General features: G+C 41.3%; 1 protein-coding gene across 1 annotated transcript in view; it reads right to left on the minus strand.

The window, feature by feature from the left end:
* SEMA5A (semaphorin 5A) overlaps positions 1 to 23,683 on the minus strand; it is a 304,838-nt gene that overhangs the window by 81,335 nt on the left and 199,820 nt on the right. The window contains exons 10-11 of the mRNA XM_060091583.1: positions 12,942 to 13,149; positions 445 to 562 (exon numbers count right to left, since the gene is read on the minus strand). Coding sequence (XP_059947566.1) covers positions 445 to 562; positions 12,942 to 13,149 — 326 coding nt within the window. The remainder of the gene's footprint in view (positions 1 to 444; positions 563 to 12,941; positions 13,150 to 23,683) is intronic.

A 23,683-nucleotide genomic window follows, 5' to 3' on the forward strand; every position in this document is an offset into this window, starting at 1 on the left:
GTCGCGAGGAGACTGTCCCACATGGGGTTCCATCATAATATCCTTTAGTTTATTCTTTCAAAAGTGCCACTTCTCAGCTTCTGGAATTACAAACTCCTAAGAGTTATTGATGGGTGTGGAAGTTGCTATTTTATTAATGCTACAAAGGGCAAAAGAGTCCACACCAAGCTCTGGAGATAAAACTCCAAGAATAAAACTGAGATGTTGCATCCCATTTTCAAATCAGCCCTGTTTTCTCTTAAGGTATTTCTCTTCAAAACAGACAGCAAGGTGCCAGCAGGATCCCATGTGGCTCCGCTGAAGAAGTTAAGAGAGCACAGACTGGATTTGCGAGGAAGATTCTAATATGAAAATGCATGGACACCATGGAAGCGTGGGTTAGGATTGTAGGACAGCTTGGTTCCCACGGACAGTGTTTCCAGAGCTGGACACACGGACACTCACAGGACAGGTGGAGATACTCTGCTCCCACTGTATCATGCTCAGGCTCTCCTCCAGGCTCGTGCATTTCTTCATCACCGAATCCCAGCCACAGTAAGGGTCCTGGGCCCCAATGCAGGCACTGGAAACACACACCAAAGGGTCAAGAGAAAGGCAGGTTTATCTAGTACCATAGATGCAAGCTAAGAACTGACTCTTAGGACTTGACATGGGACGAGAAACAAAGTTTTCGTCTGCACAGTGGAGAACATAGCTAACTGCATACACCAGTAAGTATCTAATTAAAATTAAATTAATTAATTTTATTTGAAATATCTATTTTTTTCTAAGATCCAGGGCTGACAACCAAATGATTGTCCATGCTAACATGATGCCTTTTGGTGTCAAGAACAATCTAGAGTCAGAATCTTGCAAGGATCCAAAATACTGGTTGTCATCACACTATCGTCATCCTCACCCCCTTAATGACAGGTACTATTTGTTGAACATCTACTGTGATATATAAAATGATTATATCCTTTATACAGAAACAACTTTGATAGGAATGTATTAATGTTTTCACTTTATTTATCATCTTCATCATCATTATCACCACCACCACCATCATCGTTACCGTCATTACCATCATCTTCATCCCCTTAATAATGGGTATTATTTGTTGAACACCTACTGTGATATATAAAATTATTATGTCATTTAACCATTTAAACAACTCTAATGAGGGAGGTATTATTATTTTAACTTTATTGATGAGAAAAAGGAGACACCGAAAATTTCTAATATTTGCCCAAGGACAAACAAATACACCCCAAACCCTGCAACGTGGTTGGTTCAAATTTAATAAAATAGAGAAGTGTTCCTTTTGAGTACCATAGCTTAAAAATGCATTAAAATTTTCAATTTAATAATGGTTTAATATAGCCCTGTCTACAATATTCAACATATTATATCAGAAATACTGTAGATGGTAGATATTTTATTTTAACTTTGTCTAAACGAAAGAGTTCATATACAACATGGGCATCATTAGATGAAGATTTCAGCCCCTAAGTTATACACACAATATAGTGTAGATGTGGGGAGGGAGGAAACAGACAGAGATGACTGTGACAGTCAAAATTATACAGAAGATGACCCCACAGAAATGCAGGGCATTGGACACCTTCTCTCTGAAGGGTCAAGAGGTCAGGTGTGCAGGAAAGGTTGTGAGGGAAGGCAGGTGAGTTCAGCAGGGAAGTGCCAAGGGCTTCTGAGTTAGGGCAGAGCTTACAAGGGGCTGAACCTGTTACAGAGTTACCAGTTCACCAAGAGTAGGGGTAGAAATCATAGCATAATCATCAAACATGGGGCCAGAGAGGCAGTTGAAGTAACAATAAGTCATTAATATTAATGATATTAAAAACCCCTTATTAACACATCAAATATGTAAACCTTGCATAAAGCACTGTTCTAAGAACTGGACCTCGATTTGGTCATGTAAATCTCATAAAACCTTTAAACAGAGTACCTCTGTCAGCTACTCTATTTATTCTCGTTTTAAAACGAAAAAATCGAAGCAGAGAAAGGAGAAGTCCAAGTTCCACAGCTGGGGAAGATACATCTACAGATAATAAATGAAGCAACAGAGGTATAAAACTATTACTGATTAAGTTACCATGCAAGTATTGTGTATTAACCAGCCCAATAAGTTCAAACGGTTAAAACTGGCGCTTCGGGCTTCCCTGGTGGCGCAGTGGTTGAGAGTCCACCTGCCGATGCAGAGGACACGGGTTCGTGCCCTGGTCCGGGAAGATCCCCCATGCCGCGGAGCGGCTGGGCCCGTGAGCCATGGCCGCTGAGCCTGCACATCCGGAGCCTGTTGCTCCGCAACGGGAGAGGCCACAACAGTGAGAGGCCGGTGTACCGCAAAAAAAAAAAAAAAAAAAGAAAAAAAAGAAAACCTGGCGCTTCTCACAGCAGGACTAGGGGTGGGAAGGAGTGTGAAACAGTTACCTGACACCGTAACCTCGCTGGAACTTTTTGATAAGTGACCCTGTAGCTGTTAAAAGATAAACTGAGGTCGATTAAACTGTTCAAGAGTTTATTTGAGCAAACATCCGGCAGTGCCAAAGGGGCACTGGTTAGGAGGCTCCGCCCACAGGGGCTGAGGAGAGGCTTGTACAGGGAAGATCGAGAAGCAAAGCTTGAAAGTTATTCGATTGCCTGCAGCCTGAGTGGTGTCTTATCTGGGAAAGCCTGGTTGTGTGCTTGCTGCTGGTTGTTCTTAAATTTCATCTTTTCCGATTCCAGGGCACTTACTGGCGTAGGCAGGACCAGAGTCCCAGTCCTGCTGAGCTAGCGTCACTGCTGGATTCCACGGTGTACATCACACATCGGAATCCTCTCCGTGTTTGATCCCGCTTTTCCGTCGGGGGGCAAAAAGGGCAAAGCTACACTTTGAGAATTATTCAAGAAGCCTGAATTCTGTTTCATGTTTCTTATTCAAGCAGTATGACCATGAGACAAACTTAAACTTCCCAAAACGAGGAAATTCCACCAAGTTCCTAACTTTGTGGCTTCCCCCTTACAAAGCTGCCTGTAGAACTGAAGCAACGCCACAGGGTTACATGGAATATTTTAAGTTGTTTTCAATGAAAATCTGCTTGTAATAACCTCTCTTTCTTCTGGTACAGTGGATGGTTCTGTAGATTCTTAAGATTACACTTAAAATACTAAAACTTCTCTACAATCACAAGTGCCCATTCATTAAAAATACAGTTTATATTAAATATGTTTTCCTCACTTAAAATGTTTCATACCATGGTGAACATTCTGATGAGCTCTACCTTTATTCTAAATTATACCTTAAGAAAAACCAGTCATCATAACTTATTATTTTTGGAAGGTGCGTCCCTTAAGGAGATCATGTGGAAAATCACAGACTTCCTATGAATGGAGCCATTATGAAAGTGGCTTTCCTTTATTCCACTTTGAAAATGTTTTTCTTTGTGTGATGAATATTTTTAATAATTTTCTTTTTCTTATTTTGTTAAGAACCTTAGATTATTCTCATGTGATATATTGCCCTGGTATCTGAATTCAGAAAACAAGTTGGTCAGAATCTGAGGTTTAATTTGAGAACACATTTATTGAAAGTGTATTTTAGAGCAAATGTATATTTAGATGTAGGCCTTAATTCTAGAAGGATAAACTACTTTCTTTCCTACAGAAAATTAATCTAATGACATTACAGTTTATATAAACTCTTCCTTTACTTTTTTTTTTTTTTTTTTTGCGGTACGCGGGCCTCTCACTGTTGTGCCCTCTCCTGTCGCGGAGCACAGGCTCCGGACGCGCAGTCTCAGCGGCCATGGCTCACGGGCCCAGCCACTCCGCAGCATGTGGGATCTTCCCGGACCAGGGCACGAACCTGTGTCCCCTGCATCGGCAGGCAGACTCTCAACCACTGCGCTACCAGGGAAGCCCTCTTCCTTTACTTTTTAAAGTTTGTGGTTATGCTATTTGTTGAGTAATAGAAATAAATGGGTATATTCATCAAAATCTTTCACTGTATTTCTGCAAAGCTGGAGCTAATTACTGAATATGATCCCCTTGCATATTAGATTATCTAAGTATCTATGACTTCATCTGGCTTGTTTCTGCCACACTAACTGCCATTATGTCAGTTTATTTCTGATATTAAGAACTCTTGCCTTATCAACATGTATTCATTAAACATGGGATTTCAAAAGTATTTCCATCATTCATTTATTCAGCACATACTTAGCACCTGCCTTGAACTGATTTTGAGAGTGTTTCCTGGGTGTACCGGGAAACAAAACAGACACAGTCAGTTGTACCCAAAGAACTCATCTCTTAGTGAAGGAAATAAACATTAAACAACTGCCCCGATAAATATCAACAGCCAGTTGCAAAGGAAAAAACAAAAGGGGGATGAGGGAACATGTGGGGAGAGATATTTAAGCTCGGACCAATGAGAGGACCAGAGTGACTGACGTGATACTTTTCAGCAAAAACAGAGTGTTTTGGAAGGAAGACCAGCATAGGGAAAGTGTACAGTGTAGGAGGGAGTGAACTTGAGAGTTTGAAGAAACACCTAATAAATGGAGGTGGCGCTTTGGTGGAAGCTTGGGGTGTAGAATCTGCTGAGTCCCGAAGCCTCCCTCCCTAAGCATATAGGTTCCCTTGTAAGTGCTGCACCTTTAAAGTGCTTCCCAAATTCTGTACAAAAATCACATGTCAAATGTCAGTATTTTTATTTGTATTATCATGGTGATGACACTGAGAGAGAACAATTTATCTATTCGTGAATAATAGTGTCTTAATACCTAAGACAATCTCAGTTGCCTTATTCTTAACGGCTATGTCACCATATACTTCAGGATCTGCTTTTACTTTGAGTTGCATTCAAAATATTATCTTACTAAAAATAAGACTGGAAAATTCCAATTAGACAGTAATCTTCCTGAGGAATACATTCTAAGACATCTACAAGTCCCTCAATTAGTAAATCCAACTGGAACATATTTTTTTTTTTCAGTTTCCTCTTCTGCAAAACTAGGATAATACCTCACTGGGCTGTTCTGAGGATTAACTTACATCATGTGGTAGAAAAAAACAAAGTTTTTTTGAGATGGGCTGCATATACTTATTCTACTTAATCTATAAACATAATTACAAATTAATATATGCTGTCAATTTCTGGGAGTGTTTGAAAACATTCTATACCAAAAATACTAAATCTTTGAATGCCACGGGGTCTTTATTTAATAAGGCGATGTGAGACACCACAGTGTGTTCCATTAAACAGTGCAAAGTATTTCAGCTACATATTTGGATCAACTCACAATGATTTCTTTTACTACTTGCATGTGCAAGCACAGTGCCATGTGTTGAAGACACAAGGATCAGGAATGAACTTGCAGTCTAGTGTAGGGGGGAGATGACGTTCATGACCATTGCTTGACAATGTCATAGTGAGGAATGACTATTGAGAAGCCCTGACAACCGGTGCTATAGGAATCGGAGGAGAGAGCTGTGGCCCAGAAGAGTTTCAGGAAGAGGTGCTGTTTAGGCTGACCTTTGAATGCAGCTGGGGTTTGGCTGAATATGAAGCACATCCCTGGTCACAGTGGTTCCAGGAAAGACAACAAGGAGTCCTGTGCACATGGTATGATCCTGTGAGCTGAGCAGCTTGGCTGGGTTGAAGTTGCCTTAAGATTCCAGAGAAGTGTACTGATGTGATTACCATATGGGGGTTTTGCTTAAGCAAGGGAAATTTGGCTATAGTGAGTAGGATGTGTCAGATAGTGAAATCTACTGGAAGACGAATTTTTAATTCCCAAGAAGAACTGAGATGCAAGTACAATTGCAACAGCATTTTTAAAAGTTAGGACACATGCCAAGTAAGCAAAGACACAATTACCAGTAAAAATATATGTTTACACTCAGTTAGTCACTAACATTTAATATATTAAAAACTGTTCGCTATTGGCTTATCATATTGGCTTATCATTAAATTACACTGCTTAAATTAAATGAGGATTTTTTCATATTTCAATTTGCTTTTTTTATTAATTATTTTTTAAAAGATTATTATAATAATAATTTTAAAAAGCTATAGTTCTTCATGTATCCTTTCCAACATGTTAAAGTGAATTATTTATGAATGAACCTTAGATGATGGTGATTCCATATTGACTCTAGTATGAATTATCACTGACTGCAGTGCACTGTAGGAAGTAGTTGCTCAATACATGTTTACTGCATGGCTATGAGGTCACTGTGCCTCTACTGGTTCTCTTTACTTCTAGCCCCAAGCTGTAGGAGCAGTCTCATGCATTCTAGAATCAACTTATGTTTGTTGTACTCTCTGAGAAACTTCTTCAACTTTATCTTCTAAACTTTTTATTGAGTTGCTCATATTAGTTTCTTATTGCTCTTAAAACAAATACCAAATTTAAATAATATCAAATTTAAATAATTCATTTGTACTGCCAGTAATATTTAGCAAACGGTTTTTAGTTAAAATCTTAGGGACTTCCCTGGTGGCGCAGTGGTTAAGAATCTGCCTGCCAATGCAGGGGACACAGGTTCGAGCCCTGGTCTGGGAATATCCCACATGCCGTGGAGCAACTAAGCCCGTGAGCCACAACTACTGAGCCTGCGTGCCACAACTAATGAGCCTGCACGCCTTGAGCCTGTGCTCCGCAATGAAAAGTAGCCCCCGCTCTCTGCAACTAGAGAAAGCCCGTGTGCAACAAGGAAGACCCAATGCAGCCAAAAGAAAAAAAAATCTTATTAGGTAGATATAAAAATTTTACAGTGAGGCATTATGGGAAAATTGATAGTTTAAAAAAACAGTGAAAAAAGTAGAGGGCATTTGAAGTAAGCAAAACAGAAATGCTTTCTGGAAATGTAGCACTTGTAGTCAGCTTTGGTTTCTGATGTGATACGGACAGTCCCATTTCACCTAATTTTCCTGCACAGATTCCTGAGCTGTTTACTTTGGCTTCTGGGTGGGCCTTAGTCACTGGGGACTTTTCTCTAGAACAAACACAAAATTTTTCTGGAAAGGCCAATTCTGCCCCCTGAGGGAAGCTCTCCAGGGAACGCAGCCTGTCCAGCTTTGTATTCAGGAACAAAAGGGGCACAGAGACTAAACATGAGCCGTTCACAGCTCAGGGATGTTGAAGTAATTTCCAGAAGTGACTTGGAAAATGCTGTGTCCCTGTGCCCAGGAGGGAAAGAACAGCATCCACTGGCCTCTTCATTCAGGGAAAAGCCTATACTCTGGTATTTGATCTTCTGTTGTCTGTAAACTAGAGGTAATTATAGGTTTCTCCAAGTCTGCTCTCTCAGTCTACTCTCCTCTCCATCCAGTCAAGGATAAAAATGAAGACACAATTATTTCTTGCCCATCTCATGTTTCTTCAAGAGAAACCCTTCTGTACATGAGGGTTTAGTAGGCAGAATCAGAAGACACAGGAGAGGTAGAAGGGTCAGCAGTCACACCTGAAGACTGTACAAAGTGTCAAGTTATCCATCTTCAGTTTTACGCAAAACCCTAGAGGACAATAAGTCCAGAGACATTTTTTTATTATTATTATTTTGGCTTCTTATAATTCACTCAACTTAGCAGTTTGCCTGCGACTGAGTGAGTGAGGCTTGGGCCAAGGCGTCCTCCTGTGGAGCACAGCCCACTCCAGGAGGGACATCCGCCCCTCTCAGCAGAACAGTTGAGGCACGTGTGGTACCCACCTTGCATCTGGATTCTCTGTTGCTCTCCCCAACCACTGGGATGGGCAAAGGTAAGCACTTGGCTCTCCTCACACCCGGCCCTGTTCAGCCTCCATCAGCCCTGCTTGTATGCATATGTACCTGCTCACTTGAGACAGGGGATTACTGAATATCCATCGACAGATGCTCCTGCCCTGTCAGCATGGGGCCATGCTGACATCACTCACCTACACACAGAACGTGCTCGAGGTAGAGTCTCACAACCACCAGAAAATCCATTTGCCCAAACAGACCAGAGCGAGGTAAATAACTTAATGCAAGGAGCAGAATCTGGCCTGATGGGCCCTGTACCTCTCAGACAATGTGAAGTTGTTTAAAGGTGGAAGAACAAATTCACAACAGGTCAGTTTGCCCTCTGTTTGGTCCAGAGGCAGTGTGAAGTATATCTTGACAATGAAGGCAAATCACGTGTATGAGAGCAGCACCGGCTCAGCAGGACGTACATGAACTGGATATAACGCTCAAGCAGCAAAGGAGAGGAACTGTCTCGTATTGGATTCTTCTTATTTACCAGACACATTATATGGTCTCTGTCTTTTTGCTCTAGTAACACACTGAGTAACCTCCTCACAATCACACACCAAGCCAAAGGCTTATCCAGGATCCACCTGCATCCAAAGCTCATGATCTTTCCATATGCGAGCTGTTTTGCAGACACATAGGGATGATGATTTCCTTAAGAATCATTAATTCACTGGACCAGGCTGCAAATACAACCTTAGAAGGATTTCAGGGTATAAAAGCAAAGGTGTTTCTGCTCAGGATCACTCAGATGCAAGGATCAGGAGCTGAGAAAAACTGCTGCAGCCCAAGCTTCCCCATGGAGTTCTTTACATAGTGTTAAATCTGGGAGCTCAAAAGCAGGAGACCTGTAGACATTAAATAATGAAACCTCGCAGTGTGAATCCTTCAGCTGTGCCTCTCAAACACAACTGAGGTACAAAAGGTTGGTAACTGTATTGATTTTAAAACTTTATCCAAGTGACTATTTGGATTGCCATTTAGAAGACAGAAACATGCTCTTTTAGGAAACTGAACAGGAAGTGGAACCTGAAACTGTTGGGTGGCTCTAGCATATCTACAAGATGGCACTCAAATATTTTCTTTGCTTTTATTGTCTACCTGGATCAAATATACGTTTACATCATTGTCAAAGGTGGACTTACCATGAAGCTAAGGAAGCTTGAACTTCCTTACCTCATGAGACCCTTTAGGATTCTGTGACTGTAGGTGACATGGATGGAACTAGAGACTGTTATATTGAGTGAAGTAAGTCAGACACAGAAAAGACAAATATCGTATGATATTGCTTATATGTGGAATCTTAAAAAAAATGGTACAAATGAACTTATTTACAAAATAGAAATAGAGTCACAGGTGTAGAAAACAAACTTATGGTTACCAAGGGGGAGGGGGGAGGGATAAACTGGGAGATTGGGATTGACACATACACACTACTATATATGAAATAGATAACTAATAAGGATCTACTTATAGCACAGGGAACTCTACTCAGTACTCTGTAATGACCTATATGGGACAAGAATCTTAAAAAGAGTGGATATATGTATATGTATAACTGATTCACTTTGCTGTACACCTGAAACTAGCACAACATTGTAAATCAACTATACTCCAATAAAAATTAAAATAAAAAGCCATGGCCATATCTGATTTCTCTCTGTATTCCCTGCATTCAGAATAAAGCTTGCCTGGAACTGTTCAAAACATGTTTGATAGATGAAAAAAAAAAAGATTCTGTGATTGGTCTCCGTCATGTTTGTATTTATAATTTGATATTCTTTTCCTTAGAATAGAGAATTCCTTTTAGAATAGAGAATCCTTCCCAAATTGCATGTCACACCTCACATAACCTACATTTTCCCCTGATTATTATAGAACAGTAGTATGACTTACATTTCTTAATTTACTAGTCTAGTTCACGCACGTTCATGTTCTACGTATCACATTCTGACTGTTCCTTTTCCACCCCGCCCAGGACTTGGGGGTGTAACTAATGAGTTTCTGGAACACACTGTGTTCCAGCCCAAGCCCACCTCGGACCCCCTCTTACAATGTTGTAATTAGCATGTTAGCATGTATTTCACAGTTGTAATTAGCATGTTGGCATGCATTTCACAGTTGTAATTAGCATGTTGGCATGCATTTAACAAGCAAGTTGGTAAGTATTTCACAGCTATGATTAGCATGTTGGCATGTATTTCACAGTTGTAATTAGCATGTTGGCACGTATCTCGCAGTTGTGAATAACATGTTGGCATGTATTTCACAGTTGTAATTAGCATGTTGGCATGTAGTTTGGAGTTGTGAACAGCATGTTGGCATGTATACTTTTGGTCTTTTCCTTCTATGTTTTAAACGGTATTAATGATGGCAAACAATGTGTCTTGCTTTTTTTCAGTTAATATCATATCATACAGATGTCTTCATTATCATCATTTAATGCCTTCAGAATAACCCACTGAGTGAATACTCCACTGAGTGAGTATATCGTAACTTGGTAATTAATCCCCTTACTATTGGAAATTTAAGATTGGAGCACTGGTTGTGATTCAGATATAGCTTAAAAAAATAATTGGACAGTGATGGCAGGCTTGGAGATTAGGTCCTAATGGAGTCCAGGGTCAGACTTTAATGATAAATCGATTTGGGGATAAAGTCTAAGGTAACTCCAAGGCCCTTTGGCTTGAATCCACAAGAGATATTTGGGAGATTTTATTTATGTCCGAATTTCTCATTAGATTCTGAGCCCTGCGAAGACAGGGTCAGTGATGTCTCATCTATCATCATACACTCAGAGCCTGGCACACATAAGATTCATTAAATATACTATAAGTGAATTAACTAAGGAAAATCCACAGTCTTTAGAGGTTACACCAAAGCCAAAGCAAACAAAAACTCAAGATATTGAGATTAGGAAAATGTTAAGTTTATTTTGAAGGGAGCATATTTACTTTGTAAAATGGGTACATTTCAAAATGTCCTTCTGATGTTTATATGATTCATAACTGAATGGCTAAGGTTGTCTTGCTGGGGCACCTTGTGGGGATCCTGCAGTTTCTCTCTATACATTGTGTTTCTCCCATCAGGCAGATGCTGTCTTTAGAGAATATGTAATTAATAAAGGTGACAACCTATTAACTCCACCTTTTAAACTGTAGCTCTTTCAAGCAATAAATATCCTGCAGTAATCTAATTTCCACACTACTTTTCTAAATGAGGTGTTAATTTTTTTATTACAGGCTAACTGAACTAAGAATGATTAGACACCCATTCACAAATGGAGCCAACATTTTTTTCTTAATGGCTTCCTCTTTCCCTCCAGTTTTATAAAGCAAAATTTAGAAGCCATGTCTCATGTTATATACAGGCTATGAATCTTCCAGTTCCCAGCTTGTCTTCTCTCTCCAAATAGTTTTTACAGCAAAGCAAAAATAAAATAAACACCTAAGGACTAAGGGTTTTCAATCCTTTGGCTAATGTTTTATATCACTACACTTTTCTGTAAAGGGAGCTTTACTGTTACACAAGAATTGAGGTTTTCTTTTTAGGTTATAAAGAAAAATAACAGAAAGGGGAGAGGCAGAGTATCCATTTGTTAATTTGATAAGAATTTACTGAGCCTGTCTCAGGCCGGACACATGCTGAAGGCTGTACGGAACCTGGAAAGACAATACCCAGCCTTCAGGAGCTCACATTCCCAAAGGCTGAAGGAAGAATTCTAATTTCTGTTCTCTGACGGATGATTCTTTGGACATTCTCTCTCTGATTCCGATTGATCCCTCATCTATAAAATGTTAACTCTACAACCTGATAGGTTTATTTAACCTCAGAATTGTGGTGGGTGTCAAACAAAAAATTATTCTCCTTGAAAGAAAAAGGGGGAACTTGTCAACTTCTCCTGGGTGGCTGGGTCTGGTGGTGGTTGATGCTTGTGGATTCATGGTTGAACTTCAAGTGCAGCTACCTAGCAGACAGGAGTGGGCAGATGATGTCTGGCCTCCCTGACTTGATGCAGGACATAGTTGCCTAAGTTGCACCTACAAGTTGCTGAGCTAGCGGAGCACCAGGAAAAAGGTGAATTGCCTCGTGCTTTGCAAACCAGAAACTCCCATTTCAGCACCAGAAATACCTGTGTATGGCACAGGACTGTTTTCCTGCCTGTTATCCCCTGTCATGTCTCCACAGAGCATGCTGGGCTGGAGCTGGAGGACTGGTGCCCTTCCAGCTTCATTTAACTTGTGACACTCCTGTTAACGAGACCCCAACCCTCCCTGTCGCCCACTGAACCATCAGCAACTGGGCTAGAATAATTCCTGCCCTAGGCTAGTCCTGCAGGAAACACAAATCCGAACAAATTTCAAGCAGCCATTGGTTAAAGTTAGGGAAAAGTTGTTATACAAAAGATAGTTGTTAATCAATGTCACTATTTGTTATTATGAATCACAACACAAGAGCATCATAATTAGTTGGGGGGTCCCTAATGCTATTTATTTCCCAACACTGACACCAAAGGAGGCATCACATTATATACCTCATTGTCTAAAATCATCTAGAAAGGAATATTGTAACGATTTTTATTAAACATAAAAACCTTCCTTCTACATAAGAATACCCATCTTGCCCATTTGCATTTTCCATTACATATATTTTCCCATTTGATTCTACAGCAATTCACATGTGTTAGATGAGAAAGTGAGGTTTAAAATACTTTAGTGGCCAGGTTAAAAAAAAATATGTGTGTGTGTGTGTGTGTGTGTGTGTGTGTATGTATATATATATATATATATATATATATATATATATATATATATATATATATATATATATATATATATATATATATACTTGTAGCAGATTAATTCAGGAACACCAAATATCAGCATCATCACTGAATGTTATAACGCACTGAAAAATTTATTTTAATCCTGACATCTGCTTACAGATGTTATACAGTGGCTGCTCCTCCACAGATACTGATGTGTTACTGTCATCACAACAGCCTGGTTTGCATCAGAACTCTCTGCATCCTGGGATGCAGGATTCACAAGGATGCTAAGGTCCTCATCCCATTCAACCACGGGAAATCTGAAAGCCCTCGGGGCTCCCGTGCCCTCTCTCTTGGTGGCGCCTCGACAAGGGGCGCCAGCACGCCAGATGGTCCCCTGGGGTTGCCCTACCTGCGCGTGTGGTGGAACTGGCACCTCTTCAGTGGGATCTTGGCCACGTGCTCCCGCAGACCCACGAACAGGACGCTCTGGCTGTGGAGGATCTGCAGGCTTCTGATGGGCTCCGGTCGCCTCTCGGGGAAGAGCTCCATCTCTTCCAGCAAACAGCTGCCCGAGGTCTGAGTGAGGGGCGCCCGCACTTTTTTAATGGTGCCGTAATCTGCGGAGGCGACAGGGAAAGAAGAAAGTGAGGTCAACGGGTCTCACCAGCCACTCGCCAGCTGAGCCACCGGGGTTCTCCAGCCCGGCTGCACGTAGGGTCATCTGCTGACTCCAGGGCCCTACCCTGGACCTGTCCAATTAGCCCCGCTGTATGTGGGACCAGGCGCCAGTATTTTCCCAGTGCTCAGCAGCACGGACATACAGCCAAGGACGAGAACCACTCGGCTACTAGCTGCCTGGTCCCGATGCAAGTCTAGAGACCCAGAGCACAGCAAGCTCACTGCAGCTCAACGCAGCCAGCTTTGCACCATCCCCTGGAGAACATCAGGTGAGAGGAATCCCTGGATTCTCATTGAGACACAGAGGACCTGACCCTGCTGCCCCAGCACAGAAGACCCCGCATGATGGACAGCTGCAGATATGCAGGGAACAGAGGACCACCTGCTTCCCCCCTGCCCTGGAAGTACATCCTTCTCTGCCTTTCTGTCTAGATCCCCTCCTTCCTCTCTCTCTCCCCCAAGCTTGCTCTCCGGGATGCTCTTCTGTGTCTCAGCTCCGCGGCTTCTTCTTTCCTGTACTAATGAGCATCCATTTCTGACCCGGTCCCCTCCCCACTCGAGGTTTTCTGCTCACCACGTGCTTATGCTCATTTATTTTGGCTATGAGCACTGCCTGAGGACAAGTGTCCTAGTGTCTCTGGAACCACAAAGACTCTCCAGAGTGGCTGTGATGGGCACAGAGGAGGGTCCTCTCCACCAGGGAGGGGCATGGTGCAGCCAACCCCCAGGGTGGGGACCCAGACCTGAAACGTGCTGTTATCCTTGGTGCGCTGTGGGGAGGCTCCCAAGGCCTGTGTGCAAGTCCAGGGATTGAGACCCAACCCTCTAGAAGCACTTCTGAAAGCCGTCCACAAGTTCCTCAAATCTCCCTGAAGGCACTGACTTCATAAAACCCATGGGGATCTGAGTTTCAAAACACTGTAATTCTTATTCTGTAAACACAGATAATGAGGCTATCAAGTCATCTAAAACAGGAAATAAAATCAAGAACCTCTGGCTTCAAGGCTTCCGATCAATCTGCTAATCTCACAAAAGATTTGGACAGAAAATACCTTTCCAGTTTTTCATTCCTAGGAGAGTCCTTAGAGACAAAGGATGTTTACATTTAGAGAGAAAATACCTAGGTGGATATATATTATCCTGAGTTCATGAAGAAACGTATATCCTAAACATCTCCAGTGAACATTTATTGACTATGAACTGACTGCTATAAGCACTATGCATGTAACAGTGTATAAAATTATGCATATACTAATGTATGCAGTATTAGTAAACCACTGCTTAATTTTATTTTAGGTTACCTGGTTAAACATGTCACTTCTGAGAAAGTTCAAGCACAAACAGGATTACTATGTACTGGGAAGATTAAAAATATAGTATCTGTCTTTTTTTTTTAACATCTTTATTGGAGTATAATTGCTTTACAGTGGTGTGTTAGTTTCTGCTTTATAACAAAGTGAATCAGCTATACATATACATATGTTCTCATATCTCTTCCCTCTTGCATCTCCCTCCCTCCTACCCTCCCTATCCAGCCCTCTAGGTGGTCACAAAGCACTGAGCTGACCTCCCTGTGCTATGCGGCTGCTTCCCACTAGCTATCTATTTTACATTTGGTAGTGTATATAGGTCCATGCCACTCTCGCTTTGTCACAGCTTACCCTTCCACCTCCCCATGTCCTCAAGTCCATTCTCTAGTAGGTCTGTGTCTTTATTCTTGTCTTGCCCCAGGTTCTTCATGACCTTTTTTTTTTTCTTAGATTCCATATATATGTGTTAGCATATGGTATTTGTTTTTCTCTTTCTGACTTACTTCACTCTGTATGACAGACTCTAGGTTCATCCACCTCATTACAAATAACTCAATTTCGTTTCTTTTTATGGCTGAGTAATATTCCATTGTATATATGTGCCACATCTTTATCCATTCATCTGTCGATGGACACTTAGGTTGCTTCCATGTCCTGGCTATTGTAAATAGAGCTGCAATGAACATTGTGGTACATGACTCTTTCTGAATTATGGTTTTCTCAGGGTATATGCCCAGTAGTGGGATTGCTGGGTCATCTTTAAGGGAAGAGTGTGTGTTTGTGAACGCACAGCAAGGGAGTGGGTGGGGACAGACAGAGAGGGAGAGATGGGGAGAGGGAGGGGGGAGTGGGAAGCGGGGAGAGAGAGAGGCAGGGGAAGTCTATGCAGCAAGGCAGCATTTTAACAAATGCTCACACTTAAAGTGTGCAAAACAATTTGTATGCATTTACTGTGTAAGTCAATCTAATTTTGACTTGGAGACCACAATTTCCAGCTGGCGGGAAATTCAACCCAGTGATGTTTGGGTCTTCCTGCTTGCATGGGGCAAAGCATCAAAGATGAGCCCGACACCATGGCAGGGATGGGAACAGGTGGCAGCTTCAGGGAAGGTGACCTCAGCGTAGTGTCTCATCCCCAATACCCTGAGAGGAGGTCTCCACCGGCAGACGGAAGTGCTAGTCTCCTGTGGACCAGTGACAAGCACGGAGCCTTTGCTGCCCTTTGGGACATCCTGACTATAGGACGCGGTCCAAGACAGAAGTTAGGAACCAGGGCCTGCCACCATCCAGTGAGCTGCGAGGCTCTGATGAGTCTTAAGTAGAGACTCTTGGGAACAAACACACTACTCTATATAAAACAGATAACTAATAAGAACCTGCTGTAGAGCACAGGGAACTCTACTCAGTACTCTGTAACAGCCTATATGGGAAAAGAATCTAAAAAAAAAAAAAAAAGAGCAGATATGTGTATACTTATAACTGATTCACTTTGCTGTACACCTGAAACTAACACAACATTGTAAATCAACTATACTCCAATAAAAATTTAAAAAGAGAGACTCGGGATAAAACAGAACATTTTAGAGCAATGCAGGGGTGGAGGTGAGGACGGGCAGAAGCGGTGAGAGTCCAGGTGGCGAGCTGTCATCTTTTGACGGTTACCACACTCTTTTCATGGGAAACATGGGTGAGAGAACCAAATCCTATTTAACAGGTGCACAGAGACGCCTGGCTGTTTATTATGTATTTCGCTGATGGATTATTACTCTGAGAAACCAAATCAATAACAATTCAAACATCAATATGCTCATACACATTTTGAATTATTAAGCAATTGTGTGGGGAAAAAACAAAATTTCAAAGATCTTTAATCATTTGATTTAAAAGAACTAACCATCATTGATCATATCTTCTCAGTGTGTATTTCTGCATGCCTTGTATCTGACTTTCCAGCTGACTGGGATCTAACAAAACTAGAGGGCTTCTTAGCATTTCAGAGAAGGGTACTCAGCGTGGACTTAGATGCTCGTCCACCATCTACGCCTCTGCTGGGTCTTCTTCACTCTGAGCCACCCGATCACGTGAGGAGCCTCATGAAGTTCCCCGTTCTGTCGGCAGCAGGGTCAGCACATCTGGACCCCAGAAGCCTCCTTCTGTTCCCTCGACATCTGCCCTTCCTCAGCTGGCACCTTGACCACACTGTTCACACACTGTCACCTTAGTGTAGAACACCTTCCTCACTTGGACGCCCCCAGAACACTCACCCTACGCTCCTGTCTCTGGCGTGAGCCTCTGGACACATGCACAACCACACCTCTCTCCTGCCTCGGACCCTCTGCATCAGGTGTCAACACGGTACCAAGTCACCCATGGACCATATGAAGCACGAGCCCAAGCTGGTGTCAGTAAATCAGCTTTACTGCATGCGGGCAAATGGACCCAAGTTTGGTTTGGTAACAGAGCAAGGACGTGGCAAAGCCGGGTTTTTGTTTTTGTTTTTGTTTTTTCTTTCAGAGGCAGAAAGTCAGAGCCTGGCTCCTAAGAAACCAAGGAACAAAGATCCACTTCATATGAGAGGATAGAACAGCAGGACTCAGGGAGGTGCCTCAGAATGCTTTTATGTTTTGCTGTCTTTGCTTTATAATATCTGCCACAGTTTAACTACTAATTTAGTTGTTTTGTGGCTTCTACACTTGCCGTTATTGAGCTCCATGGGGGCAGACACTATCAGTTTTGTCCTCTGATGTCTGCAGAGCTGCCACCACTGTGGCCTATGGAGATTAATAAATATGTGCTGGACGAGAGACTGAACTAACGAGTGAGGGAAGGAAGGAAGGAACATAGACAGGAGGGAAGAAGGCAGGAAGGAAGGCAACTGTTATGGGAATGTCATTATCACTTGTACATTTGCTAAAAAGACCCCTGATTAATATGCTTGCATTGCAACATTTAATGAGAGGTACGATATCAGTCAGATCAGTCAGTGTGAAGGTGAAACAAGTAACAGTATTTCCCCAATTCCCAAATATTTCAACTAGAAGTGTCATAAACTAAATATGAATGAGGAAGAACATTTTCATTGGTTTCAGCTGAGGAAATATCAGCTCTGAAAATTCGCCATAGAAAAATAAAACCATATACACCTGAAACTCAATACTCTAATCAAAGTCAGTGGAAGGAAAACAATCAATGCTAGAAATACAGAAAACCTTCTCGATCAGTCTGTAAAAAATTGAGATCAGAAAGGAAAGAGAAAATTGGCACTTCCTGTCAATTGCAGATCACTTCCCCAGGGAGAGAGGAGGAGAGAGTGCTTCTGGAAGTGCAGAATAGGAGCTGACAGCAAGACCACGGGGCTGGCACTGTCTTGGCCCAAATTCTCATAATATTCACCTTTATGTGAGAATGTGAAATACTAATTACGTTATGGACACACATTTGAGGGTCAGATATTTGTAGTTTATCTCTAAAATTGAAAACCACAGGTACTTGTGAAAGAGAGCTACTGCAAGATTTTTCATGTTCAGGCTGATGAAAGCTGATATAGTATGGTTGTCATCTGAAACACATGAATAGTTGTAATTACATGAAAATGTAAATATTGTGCTGAAGAACTTATATTTGCCTAATTTCAGCAGAACAGGAAGCATGCTTATACTTTAGGGGGTTGGCAGATTCAATAAAGCATTAAATTTGAATTTTAGATAAACCATTAATTTTTTTAGTATTAGTACATCCAATTCAATATTATTCATGGTTTACCTGAAATTCAAATTAAGGTAGGCATCCTATATTTTTATTTGTTAAATCTGACAACCTTATTATATCCACATCTCATGTAATCATCTCAGCAAGCTGGTGAGGATGTAACAAATATATGCATGAGTATTCCCACTTTACAGGTGAGAAAACTGAGCTTCAGAGAGTAGAAGAACTGATATATATTTCCTATGAACTGTACTTTCAAAATCCTGTAAGGGAGTCAGACATGAAATGGAGGTTCACGTCAATGCTAATGAACAAGAGAAAGTAACAATGGACCCCAAATAAACATTAATTAAAAAGCCAGTGTGATACCTAGGAAAGGGTAGTTATATTTAGATTGTTTGCATGCTCTTTTTATTCCATGAAATCTTCTGGAAGTCATGAAACGTAGCCAGTTGGGAGGTAGTTAGAAGGAAGGCAACATCCTGATCCATCGGAAGCTGCCCACGTGGAGGACAAACACTGTCAGCAGCTGCTTTAGAAAGCACCGGGGTCTCCTGGTTACCAGGACCACACTCCTTCTCACAATCCAGGCACAGACAGGCAAACACGGTGACTGATGACCGTGTTCCCTTACACCATCTATCTAAAGAGTGAGGCATGCAGAGCCAGATCAAACATGTCTGGATGAACAGAAGTTGTATGTATACTTGAAAGGCAGTATCTCTGGGAATAAGAGAAAGGGACAACTATTCCCCAAAACAACAGCCATGCAAGGCACCGTCACCAGACCAGACCTTGAACAAATGAAGGGCTTCACTGAAGTGCTTGCCAGGGATATGAGAACTCTTCTGGGCACAAATAATCAGACTGTATGTCCAAACAATTCCTAATATTGATTTTTGCTGGTGACTAATAAAGTCATGGAAGACCAGAAGCACATCTGACGGCAGGTGGAAAACACAGAGGCAAAATTGGATTATCGTAATAAGAGAGGTATTCATTTCAACCTCGGTATTCTGAGCCATTAGGAAAATGACCAAAGGAAAAAGCAAAAGTCATAAACAAAATGGTATACTAAGGTAAAGCTGGAACACTGTCACATGAAACAGTAATAAATCCAATTTTAAAAGTGATTTCTGGGGAAGAAATATTTACATAAAACTTATCAGAAGACTGGAGGGTTACTTGCAAAGGACATGAAGAAATCCCCCCCAAAATTCCAACCACAAGAAATGATCCGTGAAACATTGAAGTTTGCTCCACGACCTCCAACCCACAGGAAAACATGTGCACGTCCTATAGCTAATGAGCTACCAAGCACCTTAGGGGAAGAGTAAGTAAAATGAGAAGAAAACCAAGGCTTCCCTGGTGGCACAGTGGTTAAGAATCCACCTGCCAATGCAGGGGACGTGGGTTTGAGCCCTGGTCCAGGGAGATCCCACAGGCCACGGAGCAGCTAAGCCCTTGTGCCACAACTACTGAGCCTGTGCTCTAGAGCCCACAAGCCATAACTACTGAAGCCCGTGTGCCTAGAGCCCGTGCTCTGCAACAAGAGAAGTCACCTCATGGACATATATACACTACCGAATGTGAAATAGATAGCTAGTGGGAAGCAGCCGCAGAGCACAGGGAGATCAGCTTGGTGCTCTGGGACTACCTAGAGGGGTGGGATAGGGAGGGTGGGAAGGAGACGCAAGAGGGAAGAGGTATAAGGACATATGTATACGTATAACTGATTCACTTTGTTATAAAGCAGAAACTAACACACTATTGTAAAGCAATTATATTCCAATAAAGATGTTAAAAAAAAGAGAGAGAGAGAAGCCACCTTAATTAGAAGTGCACTTGCCGCAACTAGAGAAAGCCTGCACACAGCAACGAAGACCCAATGCAGCCAAAATAAATTTAATTAATTAATTAATTTTAAAATGAACAAAACCAAACAAACAAAAATGCATGTTTTTCTGCAGAAAAAAATATTTTGGTTTCAATGAAAAAATGTTCTTAGAGCAAAGTGTGGTAGTAAAGAAAGCGGCCAGGACACATTCCTAACGCATTTCATGGGAACAGAGCGACTTGCACATGGGACCTGAGGAAGCAACAATGACTAGAATCCCCACAAAACTTTTGAGCACTGATGGCTGGAGGCGAGAGCCCACAGGGTGAGTCTTGACCAGCATCATCCAACGGAACTGTAGGGCCATCCATGCAAGTAATTGAACATTTTTCTAGCAGCCACATTTGAAAAAGAAAAAGAAAAAAAGAGCAGGTGAACTAAATTTAATTACAAATTTTTATTTAACCTGATGTATCCAAAATAGTGTACAATCTTCCAATGTGTAATCAATATAAAACGATTGAGCTATTTTGCATTCTTTTTTTTTTTTTTTTTTTTTTTTGCGGTAAGTGGGCCTCTCACTGCTGTGGCCTCTCCCATTGTAGAGCACAGGCTCCAGACACGCAGGCTCAGCGGCCATGGCTCACGGGCCCAGCTGGTCCACAGCATGTGGGATCTTCCCGAACCAGGGCACGAACCCGTGTCCCCTGCATCGGCAGGCGAACTCTCAACCACTGTGCCACCAGGGAAGCCCTGCATTCTTTTTTTCTACTAAATTTTTGAAATGAGGGTTCTGTTCAGATTACCCGCGTTTTGGGTGTGCAGCAGTCACATCAGGTTATGGCTATGGTATTGGAGAGCTTAGAGTTGTAGAGAGGTGGCCCAGTACTGCCCTGAAGAGCCAGGTGCCCTCCACTCCCCCAAACAGGCAACGGCTTCATAACCCACAACATGGCAAGCTTCATTTCACATATTTAGCCTTGCCATATGATTTCCACTGAAGAAAGGGTTCCAGCAGGAAGGGCTGAGAATAACTGAACAAAAGGTCCCATCTCCACAAATGTTTGAGAACCCTTGCACTAGAGCTCCTACTGCAGGTAAGATGAAGCAGGTCCTCAAAGGCCAACTGAAGGCTCATGGTTGTCCAGCCAGTGAGTGTAGCCCTGATATTAGAACCTGGCCCTTAACCCCTCACCTGGCCACCTGTGTCACCCTCTGGTAATCTGCCCACAGGCAAATGACAGATGTCCTGTGAGAGTGAATGTAATTACTGTCAGCTTATATCAGAACCTTATGGACTTCCACAAAGTCAGCACAACCACTAAAGAAGATTCTTTCTGTTTTGGTTCATTTGCTTTGTAGAGTTTCCCTTTAATTAGAGGTTAAGCTTGTCCCTACTCTTTTGGAGTAGAGCTTCTGTATCACTTTTCTGAGAAAACCAGTGACCCTGACTGCCCTCCCAAACAGAACTGGTGAGGGCTTTGAGACTGTTCATCATTCACAGCCTGGGTAATCAACATATGAAAGGCAGTGCAAGCAAGAAAAAAAACAAAAACAAAAACAAAAACCACTGATGTATTTATACCAAAATTAAGCTAACAAGGAAAGAGAAGCATAGATGGAAACTTGACGTACAAATAGAAAACTACAGACCACTTTTATTTTCCTAATTCAGTCAATTTTCAGAATCCAAGATAAGTCCTTGGGGGAGAATATGAGAGATCCCATTGGTATGGGCACTCTAATTGCAAATCATCTACCATCAATATGATTTCTAAACTAAAATTTCAAACAGTCATAGGACATTAGAGTTGGAAGGAACCTACGACAATATTTTGAATTTTGCAGGTGAGGAAAGCAAAGCCCAGAAAGGTTGAGTTCCAAAGATCAGACGATTGGGCCAAAATTTAGGTCCTCTGCATATCAATCAAGTGCTGGTTTCTAAGTTTTTGAAGGTAGTTTTGTTTTGAAAATATGGAAGGTATAATATACAATCCTTATAATGGTGCATCAGTAATAGTATGGCTGATAAGTTTTTTAAAAGATCAGGTGGTCTGATAAAACAGTGTATTAAGCAGTAGTGGTTATTCAAGACGAAGATTAAGCTATGATTTACAGACACGCTTATTTTATCACATAACTCCCTACACACATAACTAATATACAAGTGGTGCCAGGACAGATCTGACTTCTCTACCAGGCTAGGGACTCTCATTTCCTCAAGTTCAGGAAGCAAACATGAGAATAAATGGATGAAAAGCGCCTAGAATATTCTATTTCAGTTATTTTTTTAAAAAAAAGAAGGTTTAAGGTGACAAAAGATTGGTTTAAACAAAAAAACTTTTACAATAAAAATGACTCTCTAACCACTAATTGCTTTATGTGATGTAAGCTGTATGTAATATAAACTCTAATGGATGTAATTCAGTTATTAGTGGTTGAAAATTCACTATATTTTTGACTTTGTGGGAAAACAGCTGGTCTTTCTCTAAATTTCAGCAAACAGCTTGCTAATTAACACAGATTCAATAGTTTAAGCAAGGTTCTATTCTGCATCTTGATAGGGATGTACAAATATAGCAATCTCTCATTTGGCATGAAATATACCCTATAATAAAATATGGATTATTATGGGCTGGATTGTACCCCATCAAAATTCGTATGTTTAAGTTTTAATTCATAATACCTCAGAATGTGACTGTATTTGGAGATAGGGCCCTTAAAGAGGTAATTAAGGTAAAATGAAGTCATGTGGGTGGTTCCTAATCTAATGTGACTGGTGTCCTTATAAGAAGAGGAAATTAAGACATAGACTTGTGTACCCAACATGTGAGGATACATCTGGAAGATGCCCATCTGCAAGCCAAGGGGAGAGGTGTCAGAAGAAATAAACCCTGCCAACACCTTGATCTCGAACTTCTAGCCTCCAGAACTGTGAGCAATCAACTTCTGTTGTTTAACCCACCCAATCTTCAGTAGTCTGTTATCTTTGTTAAGGCAGCCTGAGCAGGCTATCAGAGGGACTCCATGTCAAGAGTAAGAAGATTTTGTCACCCAGATAATTTGCTCAAAGCAATTTCAAAACTGGACTGCAAATTATTTTTCCACATTTCCGTAAGATATTATGACTCAAATTCTAATGCAAAGGCATTATAAACTATGTTAGACCATTTTCTTTTTACCTTGTATGATTACAACATAAGATTCATCTTAGTAACAGTCTGGTATTATCAAATATTGTCATGTATTTCACTTAATCCCCTATACATCTGATCCTGGGCTAAAAATGCAGCAGGAGATGATACAGAACATGTAGTATTGTGAAAAACTGATGCATTTTGATAAACATTATAAAATAATTCAAATAGCAGAAGCCTTGCTCACAACCTTTATGCTAACAACCCTGGTGATCTTTGGGGGACAATTGGAACTAAATGAGTGCTCAGGAATGAGCTTTCCGGTATTTGAGGGAAAGGTCATTGATTATCATGAGTTTCTTTTTGGAGGATGTCTAGAATTTTAGTTTCACCAAAATTTTGAGGGTTCATGAAAATATTTTTATTATTTTTTGGAAAGAGGGAAGGCAGAAAGGAAGGAGGGAGAAGGAGAGGGAAGGAA

Source organism: Mesoplodon densirostris, chromosome 3 (genome assembly GCF_025265405.1).
Source record: "Mesoplodon densirostris isolate mMesDen1 chromosome 3, mMesDen1 primary haplotype, whole genome shotgun sequence".
Taxonomy (NCBI): Eukaryota; Metazoa; Chordata; class Mammalia; order Artiodactyla; family Ziphiidae; genus Mesoplodon; species Mesoplodon densirostris.